Source organism: Musa acuminata, chromosome BXJ3-5, assembly GCF_036884655.1.
Source record: "Musa acuminata AAA Group cultivar baxijiao chromosome BXJ3-5, Cavendish_Baxijiao_AAA, whole genome shotgun sequence".
NCBI classification, from domain to species: domain Eukaryota; kingdom Viridiplantae; phylum Streptophyta; class Magnoliopsida; order Zingiberales; family Musaceae; genus Musa; species Musa acuminata.
In genome coordinates, this window is record NC_088353.1 from 44067305 (window position 1) to 44090244 (window position 22940).

The window sequence follows — 22940 nt, forward strand, 5'->3', positions numbered from 1 at the left end:
AGTTTAAGATCCTAAAAAACCTAAAAACGCATCGAGCACTCTTATCATGCAATAAGACGATACAGCAGTAAGACGGTGAGTACCATTTTCTTCCTCTCCTTTAATATACCGACACATAATACACCGATATGAATTAAACTCGATCATGAGTCAACATAGAACTTAGATGCAGTATGATGTCACTGGCTACAAAGATTTTCTTAGTTTCCGTTCAGAGAGCTCTACTGCAATATAAAACAATTCAGGCACTCGATGATCTCGTAATCACAATATTGTTTCCTACACAAATCTTATGTGGAACACTTGGAAGTCGTATCTTTTGACATGGCTTAAACCATTTGCTAAGGACCTCACCTGATAATACAACCTTATGATAGACTTCATTTCTTACCATTTTGTCGGTACTAAAGGAATGATCCAAATAAAACCCAAGGACAATTGACGGACTAATCTCTTCTTATTTCTGAGTCCATAGCAAATAACCTCAAAGCAAAATAAAGGGCTTCAAATTACAATGCTAAGAAAAAACCAACACAATAAAAGAAAAGATGATGATGGAGATCACAGACATCCATCGTACACCACCAAGCAAGCATACAAATAAGACCGACAACTAGTTGTCTTACATAGTTTAATTAACACTTAAGGTAGACAACTTACGAATACCACAAAGAGGCTTATTGACATGGATGCACACCAAATACCTGATCAGCAGTCTTGCTCGGAGAGGGAAACACAAGTTCACCTCGGAGCTCTTATTCTCCAAAAGAAATTATTAGCAGAAACCCATAAGGTTCATATGATCTGATAAAAGACAGGTGCAGACACCATCACATTTCTCCTGCATCCAGAAGATGGTTAAGTGTAAGGTTACAATGCATACAATCGATGGATTTGAAGGAACAAGTGTTTCTATACAAAATCCATCTCAATTCCAGGCAATTAAGGGCACAATTTCATGAAACAATTAAAAAGATAATCATCATTCGACATAATAAAAGGCTTAGTGTAAAGTGTGATGTGCAACTGTGGCTCTTCTCTACATCCCTTCTCTTCGTTGAGTCTCACATATCAATCATCATTTCTGAAGAGAAGCCAGAAATGGGAACTTTTGTAAATGAAATGAATTGTATGGGGAATTACACGGTTGCAACTCGATATAAATTCATCGCATGCCTCGTATATGCACCTTCACCTTCAAATTATGTTATCAGTGATACTATGTATGCCCTGAGCTAGTGCAGCATTTTAGTCGGATCTTCCTCTAACGGCAAGAGGCTCATCAGAGAAATCAAAATGCGTAAGATTTGTGTGTCATCAAGAAGGTCACCCAAAACAGCACCTCCCTCAAATTATTGAAACCCTATTGTTTCAAGATTCTTACTACTGCAGCTCAAGATACAGCCACAGAGACCTCTTATTCCCCACTCATCAACTTGCCTAAAGGTTCATCCCATAATCTCTACTAACTAAAGCATATAAATAGTTCTCCTTCAGTAAAAGTTTATCCCAATATCTCTATAACCAAAGTGAATGGTCAGATTGAGGACTGTTAAATGCCAAAAAGAAAGAATTGATTCAAGAATACGCTTTTGCACACTGTCCCACCGTTCCTTTGTTTTAGCATTAATATTTTTGGTATCTTCAAATCTATTATGAAAACAAATAATATCCAAGGACTTACAGTAAGGAACAATCTTCCACCTCTGGTTATCACCCTTCAGCCACTCCCAGAGCACGACAAAGGTTCCATCTCGGACTCCTCCATGGTCCTTATCCCCATGTAAGGCATCAAAGTTCAACCGAATGTTGTTAACCATTCTTATGCATCGGAAGCCATCACCTGTGTCCCTGCTCTCGGTCCAGAGCACTGACTCATCAAGATAGTCTGGTTTGTATGGAACCAGCCGAACCTGCAAACAATTTTAAGAAAGAAACTCCAAATTCTCACAGAAGTTCTCAAGAAAGCAAAAAATGTTCAGACCTTCGATAAGAGACTTGATGAAGAAATTAACCCATTTACGACCGCAATCTCCCAAAACACATTCTTTATGATATATTTCTGTCAGCTAAATGACTATGAAAAGATCATAACTTCGATAACTAAAAGACATGAGAAGGAGAAATCAGCCCATTTATGATGGCAATCTCACAAAGGGGGATCATGTTACATCTCCCTGACAATTTTTTAGGCTGAAAACATTCTCAAAGGCATAGTTCTGTAATTTAAATGCTTACGATGCAAACAAACTCAATCCATAAAATTTCACACGTTACCATAGAAAAATGAGGGAAGATACGGTGAATCAAAGCAATGGCTACGCAAATAAGGCTAAACTTACAGGGTGGGTTGCTCCAATGGAGTGCTTCACGGCTTCTCCAGTAGCCTTATTAATGAGAGAAAAACTTGGGAAGCCCTCTTCATCCTTTACCTTGGTGCTATACTTCATATCCTTGATCCAGTGCTGCCAAAACACATTGCCAGCGAGCAGACCTCAAGAAAAAGAGATTCTGATCCCAAATTCATGATTCATGCAAACTTGAAACTGAGCACTAATTATAGAGATATGACAGTTTCATTACAGATCTCAATGACTTTTTACATACCTTATCGGCGGCAAAAGATCCACGTAGCCGATTCCAAATAATTAGGACTTACCCACCTTGTTGTTGTTGTTATTGTACAGTTTCATTACGAAGAACAAATACAAATACAATGGAACCGATTTAAAAATTTCGATGTAAAAATCTGATTTTTACGAGGGAGAAGAAAGTCTAATTCCAAGAGAGGTCGCATAACGATTGCAATTTGCTTAGAATCTTGCCTGGGACGGGTCGCTGGGATCGTTGCGGGAGAGGATCACCTTCCCGTCCCTGATAGAAAGAGAGTAGTTCTCCTCCGCCCTGGTGAAGATCCTCACGGTGGGCTGACGAGGCCGCGATGGCTCCTCCTCGCAGCCGTCGCGGCCGCCAGAGGAGTACGGCGTGGGACGGCGGTGGTGGAGCTCGTCGCCGCCTCCACCCCCACCGTAGTAGCCGCCAGCGGGAGGGTGGGGGCGGGACTCGCCGTACCCCTGCGTCACGTGCTGGACGGGCGGGTAGGCGGGTCGGCCGTACTCCTCCTCGGCACCGCCGCCGTGGTAACCGGGAGCGGGAGGTTGGGGGAGGGTCTCTCCGTACCGGGCCCCGCCACCGTGCGAGACGTGTTGAACGGGAGGGTAGGCAGGGCGGCCGTGCTCCTCCTCAGCGCCGCCGCCGCCGTAGTAGGAGGAGGGAGGAGGCGGCTGGCCGTGGTGGTGCTGGCCGGGCGGGGGGAAGCGACGCTCCTTCCTCTCATCCTCCTCGTCGCGGCGTTGCTGGTGGTGGCGGTGGTGGCCGAAGGGGAACTCCATTGGGGATCAGATCAGCTGTTGGCACACGACGACGGTGCTGCCCTCCGCTTCGTAGCGATGGGAATGGGGGAGCACAATAGAATTATGGGGAGCTCCAAGACGACACGTGTCGATAGATCCAGTGACTTCCGAAGAAGGAGATCCTCTCCGTGCCGCGTGCGAGACGGTACGTGGCTCGCCTGTCCGCGTGGGCCGGGAAACACTAATCTCTTGGAGCAGCTGGGTGAGAAGAGGTGGGGCCCGTCGCAGTGATGGGAGGAATCTAAGTGTCCCCTGTCTCTACCGAGACAGGTCAGCACCACGCCCAGAGGGAGAGGACGACGACCGGTTGCCCCGTCGCGATCGTGCGCTGTCGTCGCGACTCAAGTGACGACTAGGGCACCAGCACCGAACGTGCGGTACGACCCTACACGAGTCCCACGACTGTGTCGGTGCCTCGACTCGTGACGAGTACGATGTCTCACAGAAGGTGTTCGGAGAAAGCAGCTTCATGTAATCACATAACCTTTCAGATCCACATTTCATACCAGATAAATGATGCAAACAGTTCTAGCAACCAGTAGAGATGATACTTTGAGAATGCATCTGCCAACATCTTGCTAAAAAGAAGACAGTAAAGATATCTGATTTCAGTTGTGTATGGTGCTGTAGTCACAATCTACGATACTAAAAATATATATATCGAAAATCCAAGAACGGCGATACGCCTCAAGCAATCACAGCCAGAAGAATGGCAGGGGAGGCGCCCGCAAGCTTTCCGATCCTCGCATGATGCCGGTAGTCAAAGGTCCGTGGCAGCCTTGGCTTAGGCTTTGCTCATAAAATTAGGGTTAACCAAATTAACAATTTAGTCGGCTATACATCGAGCTGCAGATAGCTGGTACTCCAGGTAAAGGAATCATATATCTGGGGAGGCAACAGGAATTGACAGCAACAGCAACTTTAGATATCGGATTTTCTTGATTCAATGTTTGAACTCCTTGGAGGACCCGTGCATTCTTGAGGATTAGCATAGAAGTAGTCCTCGTCTTTGGGGCGCCCGGGAATAACCTTCCTTAGTGTAGGTTGACCCATCCTGTTTTTGTGCACTTCCTTAACTGCGATCGAGAACTGGTCCCACGATAGTTTTCCATCCCGGAGAAGATCCAAAAGCTCTACGAGTTCTCGTCGATCCAACACCATTGTCCTACGAAAGCCTGTATACCTACACACAAACAAGAGAAACCCATAAACAAATATTTGAGCTGGATTCACATGGAAGAATGAATCTTAGCGACAAATGTAGCACACAAGTTTTAGTTCACAAAGTGCATAAGATAGGTAGCAAGGATCCATCAGGCCTAGGTAGCATGTTGGCCTCAGTGGAAAAATGAGGTGTAATTAATCAGAAAGTATCAGATGAGGCATCTCAAATGAAACTCCAGAAAGAAGTATCACTATCATATAGATATATCCTAATTATTATGAGAGATACTTCACATCTACATTACTGAAAAGCAAGAATCTCAGGAAAAAAGAATTCTTGTCTTAGAAAGAAGATTAGAAGTGGCAAATCTGATGAAAGATCAAACCTGCGATGTCCTTCCACAACTTTAGCCATATTGCCATCATAAGTGGGGACAAAAACATCACTTGCAACAGAGACAAGATAGTCCAATGCTGCCATCTGAGTTGAATGGTTCTGGAAAGGCCTCAGTTCATCAGCGCTAAGAAGCATCTCCTTCCTAACCTGAAAAACTACCGATAAGAAAATTGTATGCATATTTCATTCAACTGCCCAAGGACAGAACGCTTACAATTTTGGGATACGAAGCCCTCAACGCAGCCAGTCTCCTTTCACCACCATAGATTCCACCAGAAGCAATGTATATTAGAGTGTCCCTTTTGAAGCCGAGAGCTTGTAGTACCAATGCTGTTTCTTCAGGAGTAAGAGGGCACAAACCATCCAATCTTTTCTTTTCTGATACTATTTCCTTCTCTTTCCACCATGGATATGCATATCTTGAAGTGCAAAGGTCCCAACAAATCTTTTTAGTAATTGAAGAGAACCGTGAATAAAGATTAAATACTAAATAGCAAACCTCATCCTTGTGAGTTCTTCGGTTTCTTTGTCAGAACATCCATGTGTGCAGCCAGAAAAAGAGAGCATATCCATCTCATATCGCAGGTGTAGAACGACAAAAAATCCACTTCTCCGAAGAATTGAAATAAGCTTATCACCTAGGGCCTCAATTTCCGGTGTAAATCTTAATGCCTCATAGTTAACACGACAACGAAGCCTTTGGAGACGTAAAGGAAGTCCGTTATTTGCGAGACGAGCATCGGTTCTATTAAAATGAATTACCTTGTGCTTCCTTATAAGAGGTAAAATCTGTAATCAAATTATTTGTTCAAAGATTACATTCTTGGAATAAATAGCAACCGCCATTGACAAAAAAAGACTTTCTTAGCTAACCTGCTTCAAGTAGTATTTCTCACTAGACCAGCTGACTGGAGGCATCGAGAATGGTTCAGTGTGAATTTTTCTGCTGAACTTTTTAGGGAGTGATTTTACAATCTTAACTTCATCTCTCAAAGAATTAATAAAGTGATTCACATTGAATATGTCACCAAAATCACTGCAATTAGTGCATGTATTAGTTTAAAGATATAACTCTTGAACAACGAGAGAAAGCTAACCAAGAGATCCATACCTAGGATCAGCCCAGAAAGATGTTTTATCAAGTTCAGGAATTACTAGTGTTAGATTCAGATAACGTGCTATAGTAACCATGTCACAAATCTGCAAGAAACAATAATAGTTATAACATATTGACAAGCAACTTGAATGCAGCGATATGATATGTTGGCAAACAAAATTGAGGAGATGCATGAAATGGAAATATAAAGATATACAAACCGCTGCTCGCATTTGATTTAGGCCCCCATTGCATGATACTTTGAGATAACCATTACTTTTGTAAACTCCTGATCAAGAGTTAAACATGTTCTCAATATGTCAAAATAAAATGTGAGAGAAACAAAAGGAAGAAAAAACAACTTTAGCCAGCAATATTTCAGTCAGTTGAACATCCAGAGGATATAAATCTGATGTAAGAACAAAAAAAAAGTTCAATCACCAGAATTTGCTTTGATTATGCCACTCATTGCATTATCAACTTAGAATAGTGCATGAGTGGTAAGTAGTGCTTTCCACACCCACCCTTTTGAAACAACAAACCAAAACAATGCGATATATTTTCTAATAATAATTGGTGGAGGTCATAATTTGATCACAGTAGAGAGGTTTATTGGTGTTACAAAGAACATTTAATTATATCATAAAAGTGGGTGTTTGAAGGTGTAATTCTTAAAGTGGATGGATAAAGAATCTCCTGTTATAATAGTGCTTTAAATGACCATATAAAATAAGAAACATATCACCACATTTGCTAGGATCGGTACATATGTTAGCATAATAACATTGGTCTTTAAATTATGGAAATGCTACTTTCATTAGAGTCCTTTCTATCTCCCTCTATGAAAATTCAATATTGATATCCTAACTTTCCACTTTATGTAATAAGTTAAAATGTTTAAGACTACAACTTAATCTACTTGACCTTAATAAGATATATCTTTTACTTTTCTAAGCACAAGAAATCTAGTAATAAATTGTACTTCATGAGTATTAGTTACTGAACTTTGTAACCAAAGGGTTCTTACAAAATAATCAATAACCACGTAATTTTAGCTAAAGAAAAAGGAAAACTATATATATATATATATATATATATATATAAATCTAGCAGCTCTTGGCACTTAAAAGCCATTCAATAATGCTTCGATTCCTCAGTTTACCTTTATTTTGTTTACGTTGAGCACTGAGGACAATCAACAATGCAAAGTTCTCTTTCTGGGAAGTTCCTATATCATTCACCTTATGTTTACCATAGCATGTGACACCGAATCCAAGCTTACCAATTAAGCACAAGGAATAAAAAGATACGAATTGCAGTGTCAATGCCATTATATTCCAGAATAGGTCTCTAAAAGAATCAAAACGTAAAAGAGGGTTAATCAGAGTTTATATGCAAGAATCCAAGCGATACTGCAAATGATTCGTGCACACTGAACAACACAAATCCATCAAAAAACCAGTCAAATGTTTCTTTTTCAGGGTTGTGTCAAAATATAGGGGAATTTTGGAGGGATTTTCAACTCTTAGAGGATTAACTGGAAGATAGTATACAATCATAAAAATTTGGTCATCTCCAGCAGAGCATAGATAACTGAGAGAAAACAAGGATTAAAATCCTGCTAGCCAACCACAGCATGGATAGTTTAGTCAGGTGAATATCAACGTTTGATAGCAACACAGCGACAGTACTTTGGTTTATCCAGATGCCAAATTAGGATGAAGCCCTGATAAGTAAATAAATCAAACTTGCAACGCATTCCAGTTCTAGACTAAAAGTTAAAGAAATGTTAGGATCCAAATTCAGTTTACTCAGATGATAAACAAACATATGATTCATTGCTTGACATCCTAATTTGGGGTTAAACCTTAAAATATCCAAATTTGGTGTTTCCTTTTGTAACATCCTAATTTAATCCCATATTGGAAGTGGATTAAAACTTATATTGACTTATAATAACCGATGGGCGTACTCTTATTAACTTGGGCTTAATTATTTTGGACCAATGATTTAAGCTCACCAAAGTTTACAGATCAATTATTCCATTAGAATTAAATTATGATATTTTTTTCAAATTAATTGGTCAATTATTCTATTAAAATTGGATTGTGATATCTTTTCCAGGTTCATAACCCAAAGATGTGAATATGATTTGTTCAGCTCATCTGTTCGCCTTTGGTTTTGGGTTGCTCTCTATAATTTCTAGGATTGGAGGTGAATTCCACAGGGATTTTCTGTTCTGAAGTAAACAACTTGGAACTGCTAAAGATCCGGCAGAAGCCAAGTCTCCTACACAATCTTAAGGACTCGCAAGTGAAGACATTGCAAGCACATGGACCTGCTGGCGTGACTCTAATCGAAGCTTATCCACCCAGACGGCTAACACTAACGCCAAGTCCATGCTTGATTCTAATTCAGTCGTGAAGATGTCATAAATAACAATGTCTAAGACGAAAGAGAAAAAAGATCCAATTTGTGTTCCCATATCCCATTCCGATGATCCACATTCAACTAAATCAAGAGATCAAGCACGCCAGGAAGTCCGTAGACATATCGGAAAGAAATTAAGAAATCAAGAACCGAGAAAGAAGGCAACTTTCGGATCAAACCGTAATAAAGATGAAAATTTGGTGCAAGAGAGGAAGGAGGAGGAGGACAGATCGGGACTCACTCCGCGGGAGGAGAGCGGGCGGCGAGGAGAGGGACCCAGAGAGCGCGTGGTCCTCGCGGCCGAGGACGGAGAGATTGGCGTTGGCGTTGGTGTTGGCGTCGTCGTTTCCCTGTCCGGCGACGGCACCACCGCGGCGGTCGAAGCAGGCGGGCGGCCACGACTTTGGGAGACGCGGCTGCCACACCGAAGTGAGCTGCATGACCGCCGTCCAGATGAGGATGCTGGACCCCACCCGCAGTACCCACGTCCGCATCGCTGCCCTCCGCCACGCTCCCCCGCCGAACGCCCTGCTCGCCGGTGGCGAGGGCTTCCGCGCCCTCGTGTCGTCCACCATCACCTCCGATCTCTCCCCCCCACCCCCCCTTCCCCGCCCCCCCAACGCACACAGGAGCAAACACCCAATCAAATCGGCGCCTGCATTGCCGTTTACCACGCCGATTCAGGACCACAAAGAAACGGAAAACCAAAGGAAAGAACTCGAAACCTAAATCAAGACGAGAAGCATGGGAGAACATTAATTTACCCTTTTTGAGAACGAAAGGGAGAGGAGGAAGGAAGGAATCGAAGAGGGGAACCGTAGGAGAGAGTGGAGTCGACGAGGAAATCCCGAATGCGACTGTTCGCCCGCCGATGATGGATTTGTGCTACTGAACTGGGAGGCGTGGGTGAAAGTGTTGGAGTTGGAAAGAGATGCCTCTTTCTTCCACGGAGCCTTTCACCTCCGCTTGCTTCATCTACCACTGTTCTTAGTGGCTTTGTTTGGGCGACGACAAAGAAGGGTTTGTGACCGTTGCTTTGTGGTGTGATGCAGTAATTTTTGGGTGCTTTCGACGGTGATGGAGACAAAGCAGTGCTGCCTGCGACAAGTACTGATGCCATGTGATGCGGACATCACATCGCAAGTCCTTTTTTTTTTCTTTACCCTAAAATTAATAGGACGAATTTTCGAAAAAAATTAAAAATATTTTCTCGAAAGATATCCTCATTTTTATTTTTTTAATATTTTTTTTTACTTTTTATTTTCTGATGGACCAGTCTAATTATAATGTTATAATATTTTTAGTAACATTAGAAAAACTATAACACAACATAAAAAAATATTTATACTATTTTTACACTATATTATAATATTTTAATAATATTTAAAAACACTACGATATAATATTTTTATACTACATTCTAGTATTTTTCTAGTATTATTGAAAACATCATAACATAGTTTATAAATATCTTAACTGAAACCAATTTATCTTAAGAGAGAAAATAATGAATGAGGTATTTTAGATATTAGGTAAAAAATGGACATGATTAAAAAATCTAAAAATAAAACAAAGTTAAAAATAGTTTTTTTTTCATAAATTATTCCAAAATTTTCTTTTTTTCCTTCTAAATCATCACAGGTAAAAATATAAAATTAATATGACGAATTTGTATTTTAGGTATTAGGTAAAAAATATATATGATTAGAAAAATCTAAAAGTTCAAAAAAAGTTTTTTTCAAAAATTCATCTAAATTAATATCACACTTAATGTCAACATAATAATAATCAGTGGAAAAAAATTGATATTTTATATGAATAATTAAGAGTTCAACCATGGCAATATGTATTTGCCCAATTAAAAAATTAGTATCTTATAAAATAAATAAATATTTTGTGTCCTAAACAACCAAGTAATAGTGCAGCAAGTGGAGCTCATGATGTCCCCTTTTTTTTTCTTTTTTTTTGGGATATATATATATATATATGATTTTATATTCGATTAGTAAACTCAATAGATCAAAGAGGTAGAGAGAGAGAGAGAGAGAGAGTTGATTTGGTCCTTAAGAAAACTATTTGTTAAACCAAACACTTGCTCTTTGCTGTAAAGCATCATTATGATGTAAGTATACTACTCCCAAGCGATGTATACGGGTCAACAAAGGGGGGCATTGGACTTGCATCCTAAGATTTGGGATCACCACATTAAATATGAAGCCAATTGGGAAGATGCATTGATCATCCAAGAACAAGGAGGCTTCCATTGCTTTATCGACTCCATCTCCATCCAAACTCGTACCGACTCTCGTATGATTGTGATGATACGTATGCACCATTTAAATTATATTTTTATGATCTTTATATAAAATCATCTTCTCTCGTTCTTCAATCAAACATCTCATATCATTTATCAAATTATTTGATTTTATATCGAATCATCATGTGGGGGATAATCATTGACTTTTTTCTAGTATTCACTCTGTCGAAGATTTACATTATTAATAACCACATCGACTCTTCGATCTTGTGAGTTGACATTCACACTAATATGAAATATAGACATAGTAAAGATTTCTATAGCATATTGTAAAATCATGAGCTCGAATCACGTCTTCATCATTTTTCTATAAAAGTTATATAATATTTTTTTAAAAAATTTAATTAATATTCAATTAACATCATAGAGTAGAGTGGATTAATCTATTTTTAAAGAAGAGTTACATGGAATTCTCAACTTAAAAGCTAGTAGAATCCCTCAAATTAAACCCATTTCATCGACACACTCATCTATATAACTTCAAAATTAGTTGCATAAATATATGTTTGGGATGATAATCTTCATATTTAAGTCGATGACAAATTTAAAATATGGACTTCCAATTATAAGACGAGTAAAGGTATTCAAATTGTAGCGGAAAATTGAATTGAATTGATTTTTAGTTCGAACTTATTATGGATAATCTTTTTTGTCTATCTTAATTAATTGGTTAAGATCAAATCAAATCGACTTTATAATTTTTTTTTAGTACTTGGGTTCTAATTTGATAAATCTTATCGCATTGATCTAATTGGATCAAAATTTTTGTTCAATTAAATTAAATCGAATCAATTTATTTGGAAATATATTTTAAAATTATTAAAAGTTATTTAGACTCATATTTATTAGTTTTAAATGAATTTATTATAATAGGTCTGAATTAATTCGATTGGATTTATACAATAATGTAAAGGTAAGCCTTCCTAATTTGCTTTTGGACCAATTGAGATACCAACAAATAAATATGATGACAACCGCCATTATTTGTCTTTTAAAGATTATTAAGATGCAGTAAATATAGTTAGGAAAATAGAAGTTGGCAATCATGATTCATTATAAAACTATGGTCATAGGCCATCATCAATACTCCAAATATTTTGATGGTCTTGTCCTTTTATTAATAAAATAACAATTATGATTCGCATAAAATGTTTAGTATTTAAATCATTGTCTAATCAAACCATATTTACGATTTATGAAGAAATATGTACTCAACTTCTCATCATGCATCAAAATCTTTATACAGCGGCGTGATTATTAAGGCCCACGTGGTGGTACGTGGCGGCATGATGATCCATCATCACCAACGAGTGACGACCATTGATCGAGTATAACCCGTCCATCAATCCTTTGATTGATTTGGAACCGTGAGATCACCATTCATGATGTGATGACTGGTTTATCGGATCCATTAATAAGCTCGTCGATTTGGGTATGGATCCGAGAATATGCTGTTAGATGTCTGGACCCGATACGCACAGAAACGTCAGATCCGCTTTCCTATGTGGCTCGATCCGTCACCGTAATCGCCAGCCCGACCCACTTTATACCTTCGGTCTCCTATAAATAGAGCGCTGCCATGGGCTGTCCTCCCCGCGATTCCCGCCCACCTTCACCTCAAGAAAACCACCGCCAGGAAGCCTCGTCGCCCTCGCCGGTGAACGATCATCCGGATCACCTGCCTCCGTTATGATTGATGAGGAAGTCCCCGATCTCGAATCTGAGGACCGTGGGATCTCCGGGGGAGGGCCGATGATGTAGGTGGGTTCGAGGAATGTGGGTTAGGGTTGGATGCGAGGATGATGGGTGTTACTCATGGTTTGTGTTATTGTGAGTATTTGTCATCCCCAACTTTTCAGATGTATCTATTGTGATGGCGTGGCATGAGATGCAGAGATTAGGTCTATCGTTTGGGAATTTGTCATGACAAGGTGAGTATTACAGCATCCTCTAAATTCCTTAGATTCTAATCTATGCATAATGTTGTTGTAGTTTGCTATGAAAGGAATATTTTGTTATATGTGACTTAGGTATGATCACAAATCAACGAGATTCGTTTCTTCGGAAGCTCCAACTTTGCTCTATTAATCACTGCTAAGGACATCTGCTACACGTTCATTCTAGCCAATCCAAAGACTCAGTGTCCTAAATAGAGTTATAGCGAGGTCTATGAGAAACTCAGGATATCTGAAGTCAGACTTTGGAAGTAATGCAGTCTATGCTGGTAAGTTTATGCATTTCCTATTCTTTATATGCTCTTATTTCACATATATATGTGCATAGCTGTGCAGATATGTTTCACTTAGCACATTTTTTATTTGTTGGCCAAGGGGATTAAAGTACTTCATTTGAAGTTGTAGCAATTCCTACGAAAGACACACTCTTATGAGAGACCAAATTGTTCTGGGCTCAGATCTTTCACATTAATATCCACCTCTTAATTTTTTAACTTCGTCACTAGGTTATATATATTTTAGTTTGTCTTGTATTTATTTGTGAGGTGCCATTGTCTCACATAACTTTTGTACAAGTGTTGGTTACCTGTGACACTTATTGAAGCTTTATCATTCTCTTCGCTTAAGGAGGTAGGTCTGTTGGCTGAATCATACGAAGGCTATGTGCTGACTATGTGTAATCATTGCTGTTTATCTCTTTTCTCCTCCCTTTTTAGCTTTGTTGTGAGCTTGATTTAGGTTCCCTGATATATACGAAAGGAGCATCATAAGCGACTGCTGTCTTTTTAAATGAGTATATAATTTTGGTTCTGCTTCATAGTTTTGCTTCAGTGTTGCCTTTGATATCTATTTGCTGCCTCATTGGCCTTTATTTCTTTCACATCTTTATGCAACTTTCTAATTGGATCAATTCCATACTCACATCTTTTGATTTTGTTCCACTATGGCAATATAGTCCCAACTAGTTGGGGCCAACAAAATGGATCTTTTGCCTCTATTGATCTCTGTACATAATAATATTCTTAGTTAAATTAAAAATAATTTAAATCCTTATATTTTCTGATAGTCTTCTTAGGTCTCCCTTTACCTATCCTCACACCACCAATGCTTATTGTCTCACATTTTCTAACTATAGCATCTATATTTAAAGGAAGGATATTTTCTCTTGTTTTATTTGGTAAAACGTCTTTGTTGGAAATACACATTTGTGCAGTCAATTTACATATCAGGGGTTTCCGTCTGTCACTCAATCATGGTTTGTCTTGTATCATTCATACCTTGACCATCGGCTCAGAAGATACGAACACATCTTTTCGTATGCTAGAAATCACCAATTAACATAGTATCTTTTCAGAGAGTGATCTTTGCCCATCTTAGCTTATGTGCCTGTTTGGACTTGGTCATGGATATCCTACAGAAATTATCTTGGTGCGGACATTACTCAGTAAGGGGAATAAAATGGTTGGTGATGTAAGGGGAATAAAATGCTGCTTTGGAGTTTAAAATGTTGTTAGGTGTTTTCCTTTGTCTATTGTCATCTTTAATGCCAACATCATGGCAAGAGTCATCAGAATCATTAGTACCACTGGTCTGTCATTTCCTGTGTCATTCACTTTCTAATCTTCACCATTTTGGCTCCTCCCTTTTACAAATGAGTATACTCTTCCTGATATGCTGTAGCATCAGCTGGATCCTAGTAGAATGATGCCTCAAGCATGGGCATGACACTCGTCCCTTCATCATTGTAACTTACCAAATTGCCTTTGACATTTTTTGTATCTGTAACAATTAGGACGCTAGCTATCATATGGTTCAATCCTTTTACTTGGATTAGCCATCTGGAAAGAACTTGATATCTTGTTTTTTCAAAATGTTGGTGCCACTTACCATGTTACGAAGTGTGTGATATATATTTTCAGTTCTAGTCAAAGCACCAAATTATGTCGGTTACCTTGCCATTAGAACCAGTAAGAAAGATCACAATGCAGATCTTTCTGTGTGAAATAACCTACAAATCGCTTTTTGTTCCAGTTGGGTTTGATGAGAGTGGGCCATGGAACTCTAATGGAAAGGAAAATGGGCCATCTCCTCTTCCCCCTCTGTTGTTGCTTCCACCGCTCCTCGGTTGGATCATGTTGGCATTGGTGAAATCTAGTGGGCGATCCCTGATCTACTTGCCAGAGGTGGTCAGTTTGGTGACCGAGGGCTAGTGTGACTGAATTTCTTTCTTTGTTCTTTTTTTTTTCTGATTAATCTTTTGCGTCTGGATGGATTCAGTTGAGGGTAATTGCAATGGATTAACAGTGGGTATTCAAAGTCATGGCTTTATGACTATATTTTGAAGAACTCAGATCTCGGATTTGGTTAGAATTTAGCTTGATCAGTTGATCCATGCCAGATTTGATCAAAATTGGCTTTTTGGTAGTCAGTAGCTCCTAAAGTTGAAATTTTGTCATTTTTGGCATTAATTTGCATTGTATGTTTTTTTATCCTTATTCAAGGTTTGAAGCTCCTTTACCAGGAAAGAAATTTTTTCCAGCTTGCATGGCATCAAAATCAGCAAAAAATGGTTTTCACATCATTCATTATCAGTTAGAAACACTTATTATTGCATTTTGTTTCTGACTCATTCTACTCAATGCCACTGATTATGCAGGATGGTGATTCCTATTTCCACTCCTTACAGAGATACTTGGAATAAGATGAGTAATGTCTGCCTTTTGTATTTCCCTTGATGATTTGTACAATGATACCAATATCTCTTTTTGATTTTCACAAGTATATAAAAGCTTTATTGTTCATATGAGATAGACAAATAATGAGGGAAAATTTACTGATGCTGTAATTTCTGCTGATAAATCAATAATGGCTGTTGGAATTTTCTTTTGCTACTTCTCTTATCAACATCTTTAATATAATACTGAACCTTCACATGATGTTCCTTTGATTCCTTTCTATGTGTCCTTTATTCCCTTAATTTTGATTATTCTGCATTTTTTTAACATTTTAGTCCACGAAATGCTCTTAGGTTAGAAGACCATGCAACTGACATGATTTTGCCTTCATACCATTTACCATCTGTTATAGCCCCTTTTATGCTTCAAGCAAGTAATGGATTTGTTACACTGAAAATGTTCTTGACTGTTTCTATTGGCAAAACTTGATTAGAATCCTGCCTCACATTTGCTCTTTTGGTCCTTTATTTAATGTTTGTTTTCTTTCATTTTTAGTGTCATAAATATTGCTTTGCTGTTTGTATAAAAGGTTTGTGCTGCTCTATCTATGCCTTTGTTTTGTTTTGAACTATTGTTCTTGATCTCCTCTCTTGTATATGTTATGCCTCAATTGAACATGTTGAAATTTTATCTTTTAGTGGAAAGCTACGACTAGTTAATTTTTGTTCCGCACAAAAATGATTGTCCTTTTGTTTTCCCCACATATGGAGATGGTTGTAAAAAATTAGTAAGCTGTGGTGGAGAAATAAACTGGGTTTTTAGAAATGTCTTTGAGGTAAGTTACATTCACAAGCCGAGATGTCTAGAAGTTCAGTGTATAGCATATCACTTGGTAAATTTTGCCTAGCATCCAGACTACCTGTTGCTTTCTAAGCACCCCCAAGGAGGCCTTTCCTGACGTCAGGAACTCAGGAAATAAGGTTGGTGTGCACTCCTTTAACCACCACAAGTAAGGCCTCTCAGTTGCTTCTGGCAATGTCTAGGCAGGTTAAAGAGTCAGTCAGGCCCAAGCTTTAGTTTGCTATAATATTATCGATTGCTTCCTGATCCTGTTGATCAGCATTATAGTTGGTACCATTGGTGTAACACATTTTCCATTGCTAACCACATCAGTTATTGCTTGTTTAATTTCTTGAGGTTGATCCTGTCTTTGGTTGAGGAGTCATTTGATGCAGAATGTAACTTGCCTGGTCCTAGTGATACTGCTTTTCAAACTGATAGGTTGGCTTAATGATGCAACTACTTTTGCCCCCGTAAGAACCTTAACATGATTCCGTCTCAAGTTGAGGGGCCATTTGACAGAGAAGCTTGGGATGCAAAAATCAATCTTGCACTATTGTGTCACAGTTCATATGGGGTTCTGAGTTGAACAATCGAGAGGTACGTTCGTGAAGGGACATTGTAACCTTTCTTAGCTGGATTTTTGACAAAGGGTTCTTGTGCACGAAATGAGCAGTTATTAACATTAATTGTGATAGCTTATGTCAAACTGATCTTCTAGGTTGAGAAGTGTAAGTTTGAGTTGATGGTAAATGATGAGACCATTAAGGTTTGGCAATCATCAAATTATCTATATTCTTTTGTTATGTCGTCCTTCAATCATGGAGCTTGGTGGTCGCACTGGTAAGGTTTGTTTGTTTAATACGGGCCAAGACCATGATGAGGTTATTAGGATTGCAAGCGAGTGAAGTTTGGTAGGAGAATGCGAGTTTTTAGCCAAGCTTGATGTCTGAAATCGGCTTTGATTTCAGGGAAGTTCAAGTTAAGTTTAGGCCTAGCTCAACAAGAGTGTGTTTAAACTTTTTTGACTTATCAAATAAGTGGAGCTGGAGCTTATGTATGAAATGACACAAGTTCGGACTGTGTAAAGATCTAGTTATTATTTAAACCAAAAAAAGTTACCAAAATTTAACTAATTTAATCTGGGTAAATTTATATTATTTAATGGGAAATAAACAAAAATGTAAAAATAACTAATACATAGGATCCATAATCTACTGTAATAAAAAAAGATGATCTGTCATGCATTCTCATCAATTCTTCCTTTATAGTTTCAACATAATTTATATTGATTGATATCTCACTTTTAAAGATTCGCAAAAAATAAATATGAGCTTGATCCACTTGTACAAAAAAAAAAAAGTTTTAAATTATTTAATCAATAGTAATGACATGTCTAGGTAGATACCCACCCTATACAAGTGTCTTTTGAGTTTATAAAGCATTTTAATGGCAGTTCTATCAATATGCCAACCGTTTATGATCTTATAAATCAGTATATACTAAACCTTCATGATTGGTTATGCATTGAGGATTTGAGACTATCCAGAGAATTTATTGAAGATATCAGATAGGTTACCTGGTAAAGTTCTTAATTGTTGATAGTAAGATCCCAGGATCTGATGCTGTAAAAACAAACGAGCTTATGCTGGCAATCCTAGAAACAATCTTTTTTGGTGAGTTTATTAAATATGCTTATTCATGTGAGTATTAGCCAATTAGTTTGGCCACGTTTTCTGATGGCAATGTCATGTGGAAGCTGGGCTCATCTGAAAATGAAGCTTTGAGAGATGGATTCGAATATGATTCATAAATATTTATGAAGGAGCTGGAGGGATTTAACTAGTCTAATATCAAGGTGTTCGTGAATGGTTTGACTAATAATGAATTATCCAATAATATGAACTTGGTATTTTGGGCTTGTAAGTCGAGTGCTCTTAAAACTACATATGTATGGTGGAACTAAAATTTCATCATGAGATTGGAACGAGACATGATAAAACAAGGGTTGAAATTGTGTTAGACAAAAGGTGTAACTTTAGGTAGCAGCAGGAGCTAAAACTTTTTCTTTCAAAGAGTCGGAAGAATATTAGGAGACAAAACGAGACTCGAATGAATGAATGCAATGCGGAAAGCCAGAAGGAAACTATAAATTTTATTGTACTTAGTTTTGCATATAGAAATCGGTGGGAAGGAAGTAGGATGCATGTAGAGCCCCTTGTGAAGTTGATTGGACCTACCTGCCTTTAGGTATACGATTGTATTCCCAGCGCTCCCCATTGCCTGTCATTTTTGGTGCCAAAAAGAACCCAGGGAGTGCCTTCCATGCGTACTGAAAACGACCCTCCAACCACATCTACTTCTTGGATTCTTTGGTGGATTTGCAGCCCAATCCCTCAAATTAATTGGAGGAATGCTTTTTTTTTTTTTTTAATGTCTATCCGTTAGTTGTTACTTCTTTCATAGGACAGTGTGGTAGTCACTGTCTTTCTTTCCTTTCCTTTTCTCCTCATGGGTGAGCAAAGCCTTAGCTGGCCCTGCTTTCCTCCTTTTTCTCCTAATGGGTGAGCAAAGCCTTAGCTGGCCCTGCAACCTTAGGATGGCGAGTGGTACTATAAAGTAGTACTCCAATTATAAGTATGCGTGTGGTGGTGGTGGTGGTGGGTGTAGGGGGGTATCATTAGATTGAATTTTTGTTTCTTTCAAGTATTATTTATTTTTTACCGTCCACAAATGGAGGAGATCAAGGCATCAGATAAAAGGGCGTTGCACCTCCTAGGAGATATGGTGACCTGGAAGAAAATGAAAAAGAGATAGAACCATAAGCCTAAATCCACAGATAAAAGTCAAGTTATATATATATATACATATATATACCTAAAAGGCAGAACACATGATTCTCTGCACCATATGCTGGTCCTTGCGTTAGAGATATGTGTTTATGGTATTAGTACTGGGAATGTGAGATCAGTTTGATAGTTAATATAAATTTTGATTCTTAGGACAACATAGCCCCACTAATGAACGGACATCATTTATGCAGAGACCTTGGCCCATATGATCTGATGATTCTGTTCTGATTATCCTGTTGTTTAATACTCCAATTATCAAAAGATAAGGTAGCCAGAAAGGGAGAAATGCTGTATGATCAAATATTTGGGAGCTTGTACATGGACGATAAACAATTGAAGAAATTTGGGGTGGGGGGACAGGAGCATCAGGGCAATGTCATATCTATCTGAAAGCCACCACAGTATGGAAATGAGTTGTCTGTACTCAAGCAGTGTTTTCACCCAGCAAAAAGCATGCAGCTTTTGCTCTTGCTCTTGCTCTTACTCACCCACCCACCCCCTCCCCTCCCCTCTAGGAGAAAAGATAATAAGAAAAGAGAGACAGAGAGAGAAGAAAGAAAGGCTACAGCGTATTCTTGGCCGTAAAGTTCGGGTGTGACATAGAATCCAGCTGATACCCACATGGGAGGTTGGCTCGGCTTCCCTTCCTTCCCCCCTCCCTGATAGCACTTCCTCACCTTTTGTAGTTAATGTTGTGCCCTGGCGAAGGCCCTTCGATGGGATACCAACTGGAAGTGTTCCAGGGAATCAAGAGAATTGAACTATTCACAGTCAGACACATGAACTCCTCTCTTTCAACTTCAAAAATCCTTGTTTGGTTGACTTGACTGCCGAAGAGAGTGTGGCTTGTATAAGTTTTTCTTCGGCAGAGTAATTGTCCCAACAGGTGACGCTGCGGGGAGGAAGAGACATAAGCCTGGATTTGTATGAGTAAAATGAGAGGGACCAGAAAGGTGGGGATGGGATCACCTGGACAGAGTGTTCTAGGAACAACAATACGATATTTTAAATCCTGAAATATAGTTGTTTTGCGTTTGATCATGAGTTTAAATTGGTCAGGTTGGTCTTTGTAATCTTCTGCACCAACTATCTTATATGTGCACAGGAAGTGGTCCTTCTTCAGGGTTTGGATGAATGAGCGACAGTGGCATACTCTGTCCAGTGTTTCTCGACGAGATCTAGCATAGTGCAGCTTCTCTTGGCATTTACTCTTGTGATCGCAAAGCTTACTGCAGCTCAGAGAGGTGTTGTCAAGGACAGTGACCGACATTGTCACATGGTGCTGAATCAGTGGAGAGGCTTTGGTGGGGTCTGGGAGAAGTAATTTAATCATAGCATCTTGGAACAGTATGTGATATATATATATATATCTCTCTCCACTACCTTCTTGATTAATTATGATATGATATGAAACTCTGACTGGAAAAAGAATCATGGAGCCACCAGTCCATGCGTTGCCGCAGGACTAGGAGGAGGGAGGAGTTTACTCGAAGGACATTGAAACTTCTTATTCTTATCTCTCTCATTAAGGGGGAAAAAGAAAGAAGAAAAAAAAAAATAAAAAGGAAGGGGAAAGAAAGAAGAAGGGAACGAACAAAAGGGCAGTAACTATGTTGCTGGTAAAAATTGATGCGAGAACAGTGAAGAGAGAGAGAGAGAGAGAGAGCCCAATCATGCAGGCAATTTGGTTGTGTCCTTGTGGTGGGCCTTGTTATCTAGCTTTTTTATTTTCTTAGTCCTGTCCCTGACATTGTCTGCGCAAGTGATAAATGAATGCTGTCATTAGTTGTGAGCCCACCATGACAGCTATCTCTCCCCATAAGGTAGATTGACAGAGAGGGACGGAAACGGCTTATGTGATCTGTGTGTGCGTATTTGATCTCATGGATAAATACTGGAAGCATGATCACTACTTCCTATGTCTCTGAAGAACACCCAGAGACGTCATTCCAGTAAGAAAAAGGTGCCTTGTGTTCATGCCCACGGGCATGAAGCTGCAGCTGCTCCTTTATTGCTTGCCTCATCTCAACCTAGGTAAAAAACCTCAGTAGCCTGCCCCTGAGCAAGACACAGATAAATGACACTCGAGGGACATTCTTGAACACAGTCTGCTTAGTAGATTGTCAATCCTGTAACACACTAATGTTTGGTAGCAACGCAATCATAGATCTTTAACTGGGTCTATTTTGCCTGTAATTTTCCTTGTGTGTGTCATGCGCCTGCTCAAAGTCATCCTGTTGTTATTATTATGTTTTGAGACCCACCTAATAGGACTAACCAACCACCCCCAGAAGATCATGGTTCTTCATCATCCTCTTGCCTAATCACTTATTTATTTTCCCCTGACGTAGTGACATATGCATTGCTTGATGAAGTATTGTTCATAGTTGAGGACAAATTTATATAGCAACGTGGGATGTTGACATCAAGGCAATGTCTAGGAGAACATGATATTATACCATTGGAACCTTTTTCATTAATTAGAGTAGACCCGTTTGTATATGGCTTTTTTTTTCATCTTCGAAATGTATGATGAGACTGGTAGTATGAACTTTGTATCGAATTATTTTTTGGGGGAAAGCTGACTTTGAATGCAACAATTGGTCAGCGAGTCCAGTTGGTATAATCACAAATCCAAATTATGAAGTTGCATACCTGTGATTTATCCAGTTCAATAAGGTGATAATTTGGCATGTAGCATCAAATGATTGAGCTCAATAAAAAAATAATAAGTGTTCCTGAAGAAAAAATCTCCTCAGTGTACAATGATCAAGTCAATCTACAGAGCCGAGGGAGCTGACTGTTCTTAGCATAGTCTCTAACATAAAGACGCTTGAAACTAAATGGGCAGTAGATGGAATTTGCTGAGGGTTTGATAGCTAGATAGCTAGATTGATGTGATTCAGTGTGGAAGTTTGGCTATTCTTGGATTAGAGGAATGATTTCTTATAAATAAATATATTGTCGATGCAATTTTGAGAATACTTCTTTCAGTTTGATGGGAAGCATAATATGATGGGCTGAAGGAACAATAAAACCCAGGGACTTGTTATTATGATATTTCTTAATAATGCATTTCTACTGATCCACTGGAAGCATTTTTTTTAGCTTGGAAAAAAGAAGCTTAATGGTCGAACAAGTCTAGTAAAAGAAGAAAATGTTCAAATAGGAACTTTGATTTGCTCCTTTATGTTTTTCTTTTATTATTATTCATGTAATTTCAGTAACTATATGACCTACTTTTGATTTCCATCTGATCATCTATTCTGTGGTAGACTAAATTTCTTTTGTCCTATAATTCTGCCTTTTGTCTCTTCTTTGTTTGTTTTTGCATGTTCGTTCAGCACTTCACACAATTGCTCCTCTGTTTCATGGTTTACAGGAGAGAGAGAGAGAGAGAGAGAGAGAGAGAGAGAGAGAGAGAGATATGGTGGTAATTATCTCTGGCATGACAAGGACGCAAGGGCTTGATAAAAAGGAGTGTCTTAGGTACTTCCAGAAAGAGCACAGCCACCAAGTCATCAGTAATAGCAACATTTGGTCTTCAAAAGCGAGGCTGGGTTTTCTACTCGCTCTGCGTCTCTATCAACCACTTTAACCTCAGATGTGGTTGGTGCATGCCAACCATTTACACCCGTGCCTCACCTTTGCGAAAGCATTCCAAATCAATGCCATCCATATATATATATATATATATATATATATATATATATATATATATATATATATATGCCGTGGAGTCCCAGAGCCTTGTATAAGCTGGAGTTAGTGGCAGATAAGCTGATGTCTGTTGGTGGCATT

At 38.8% G+C, this 22940-nt stretch overlaps 2 protein-coding genes and 1 long non-coding RNA gene across 3 annotated transcripts; 1 reads left to right on the forward strand and 2 right to left on the reverse strand.

The window, feature by feature from the left end:
- Nucleotides 1-438: 438 nt before the first annotated feature.
- Nucleotides 439-3464, reverse strand: LOC135639100 (ricin B-like lectin R40G3). Its single transcript, XM_065152874.1, has 4 exons — nt 2826-3464; nt 2343-2465; nt 1685-1913; nt 439-841 (listed from the first exon to the last, which is right to left on the reverse strand). Coding segments are annotated over exons 1-4 (921 nt in total). The 5' UTR covers nt 3393-3464; the 3' UTR covers nt 439-839.
- A 528-nt stretch (nt 3465-3992) lies between these two features.
- Nucleotides 3993-9494, reverse strand: LOC135637807 (rhamnogalacturonan I rhamnosyltransferase 4-like). The gene is made up of 9 exons (XM_065150613.1): nt 9265-9494; nt 8742-9155; nt 6292-6359; nt 6086-6174; nt 5848-6010; nt 5474-5763; nt 5189-5393; nt 4964-5121; nt 3993-4596 (listed from the first exon to the last, which is right to left on the reverse strand). Exons 2-9 carry the CDS (start codon nt 9073-9075, stop codon nt 4335-4337), a joined length of 1569 nt encoding a protein of 522 aa, XP_065006685.1. The 5' UTR covers nt 9076-9155; nt 9265-9494; the 3' UTR covers nt 3993-4334.
- A 2934-nt stretch (nt 9495-12428) lies between these two features.
- Nucleotides 12429-17693, forward strand: LOC108952807 (uncharacterized). Its single transcript, XR_001977965.2, has 3 exons — nt 12429-12748; nt 12848-13041; nt 15429-17693. It is a non-coding gene; the product is annotated as an uncharacterized LOC108952807 (long non-coding RNA).
- The last annotated feature ends 5247 nt before the right edge of the window (nt 17694-22940 follow it).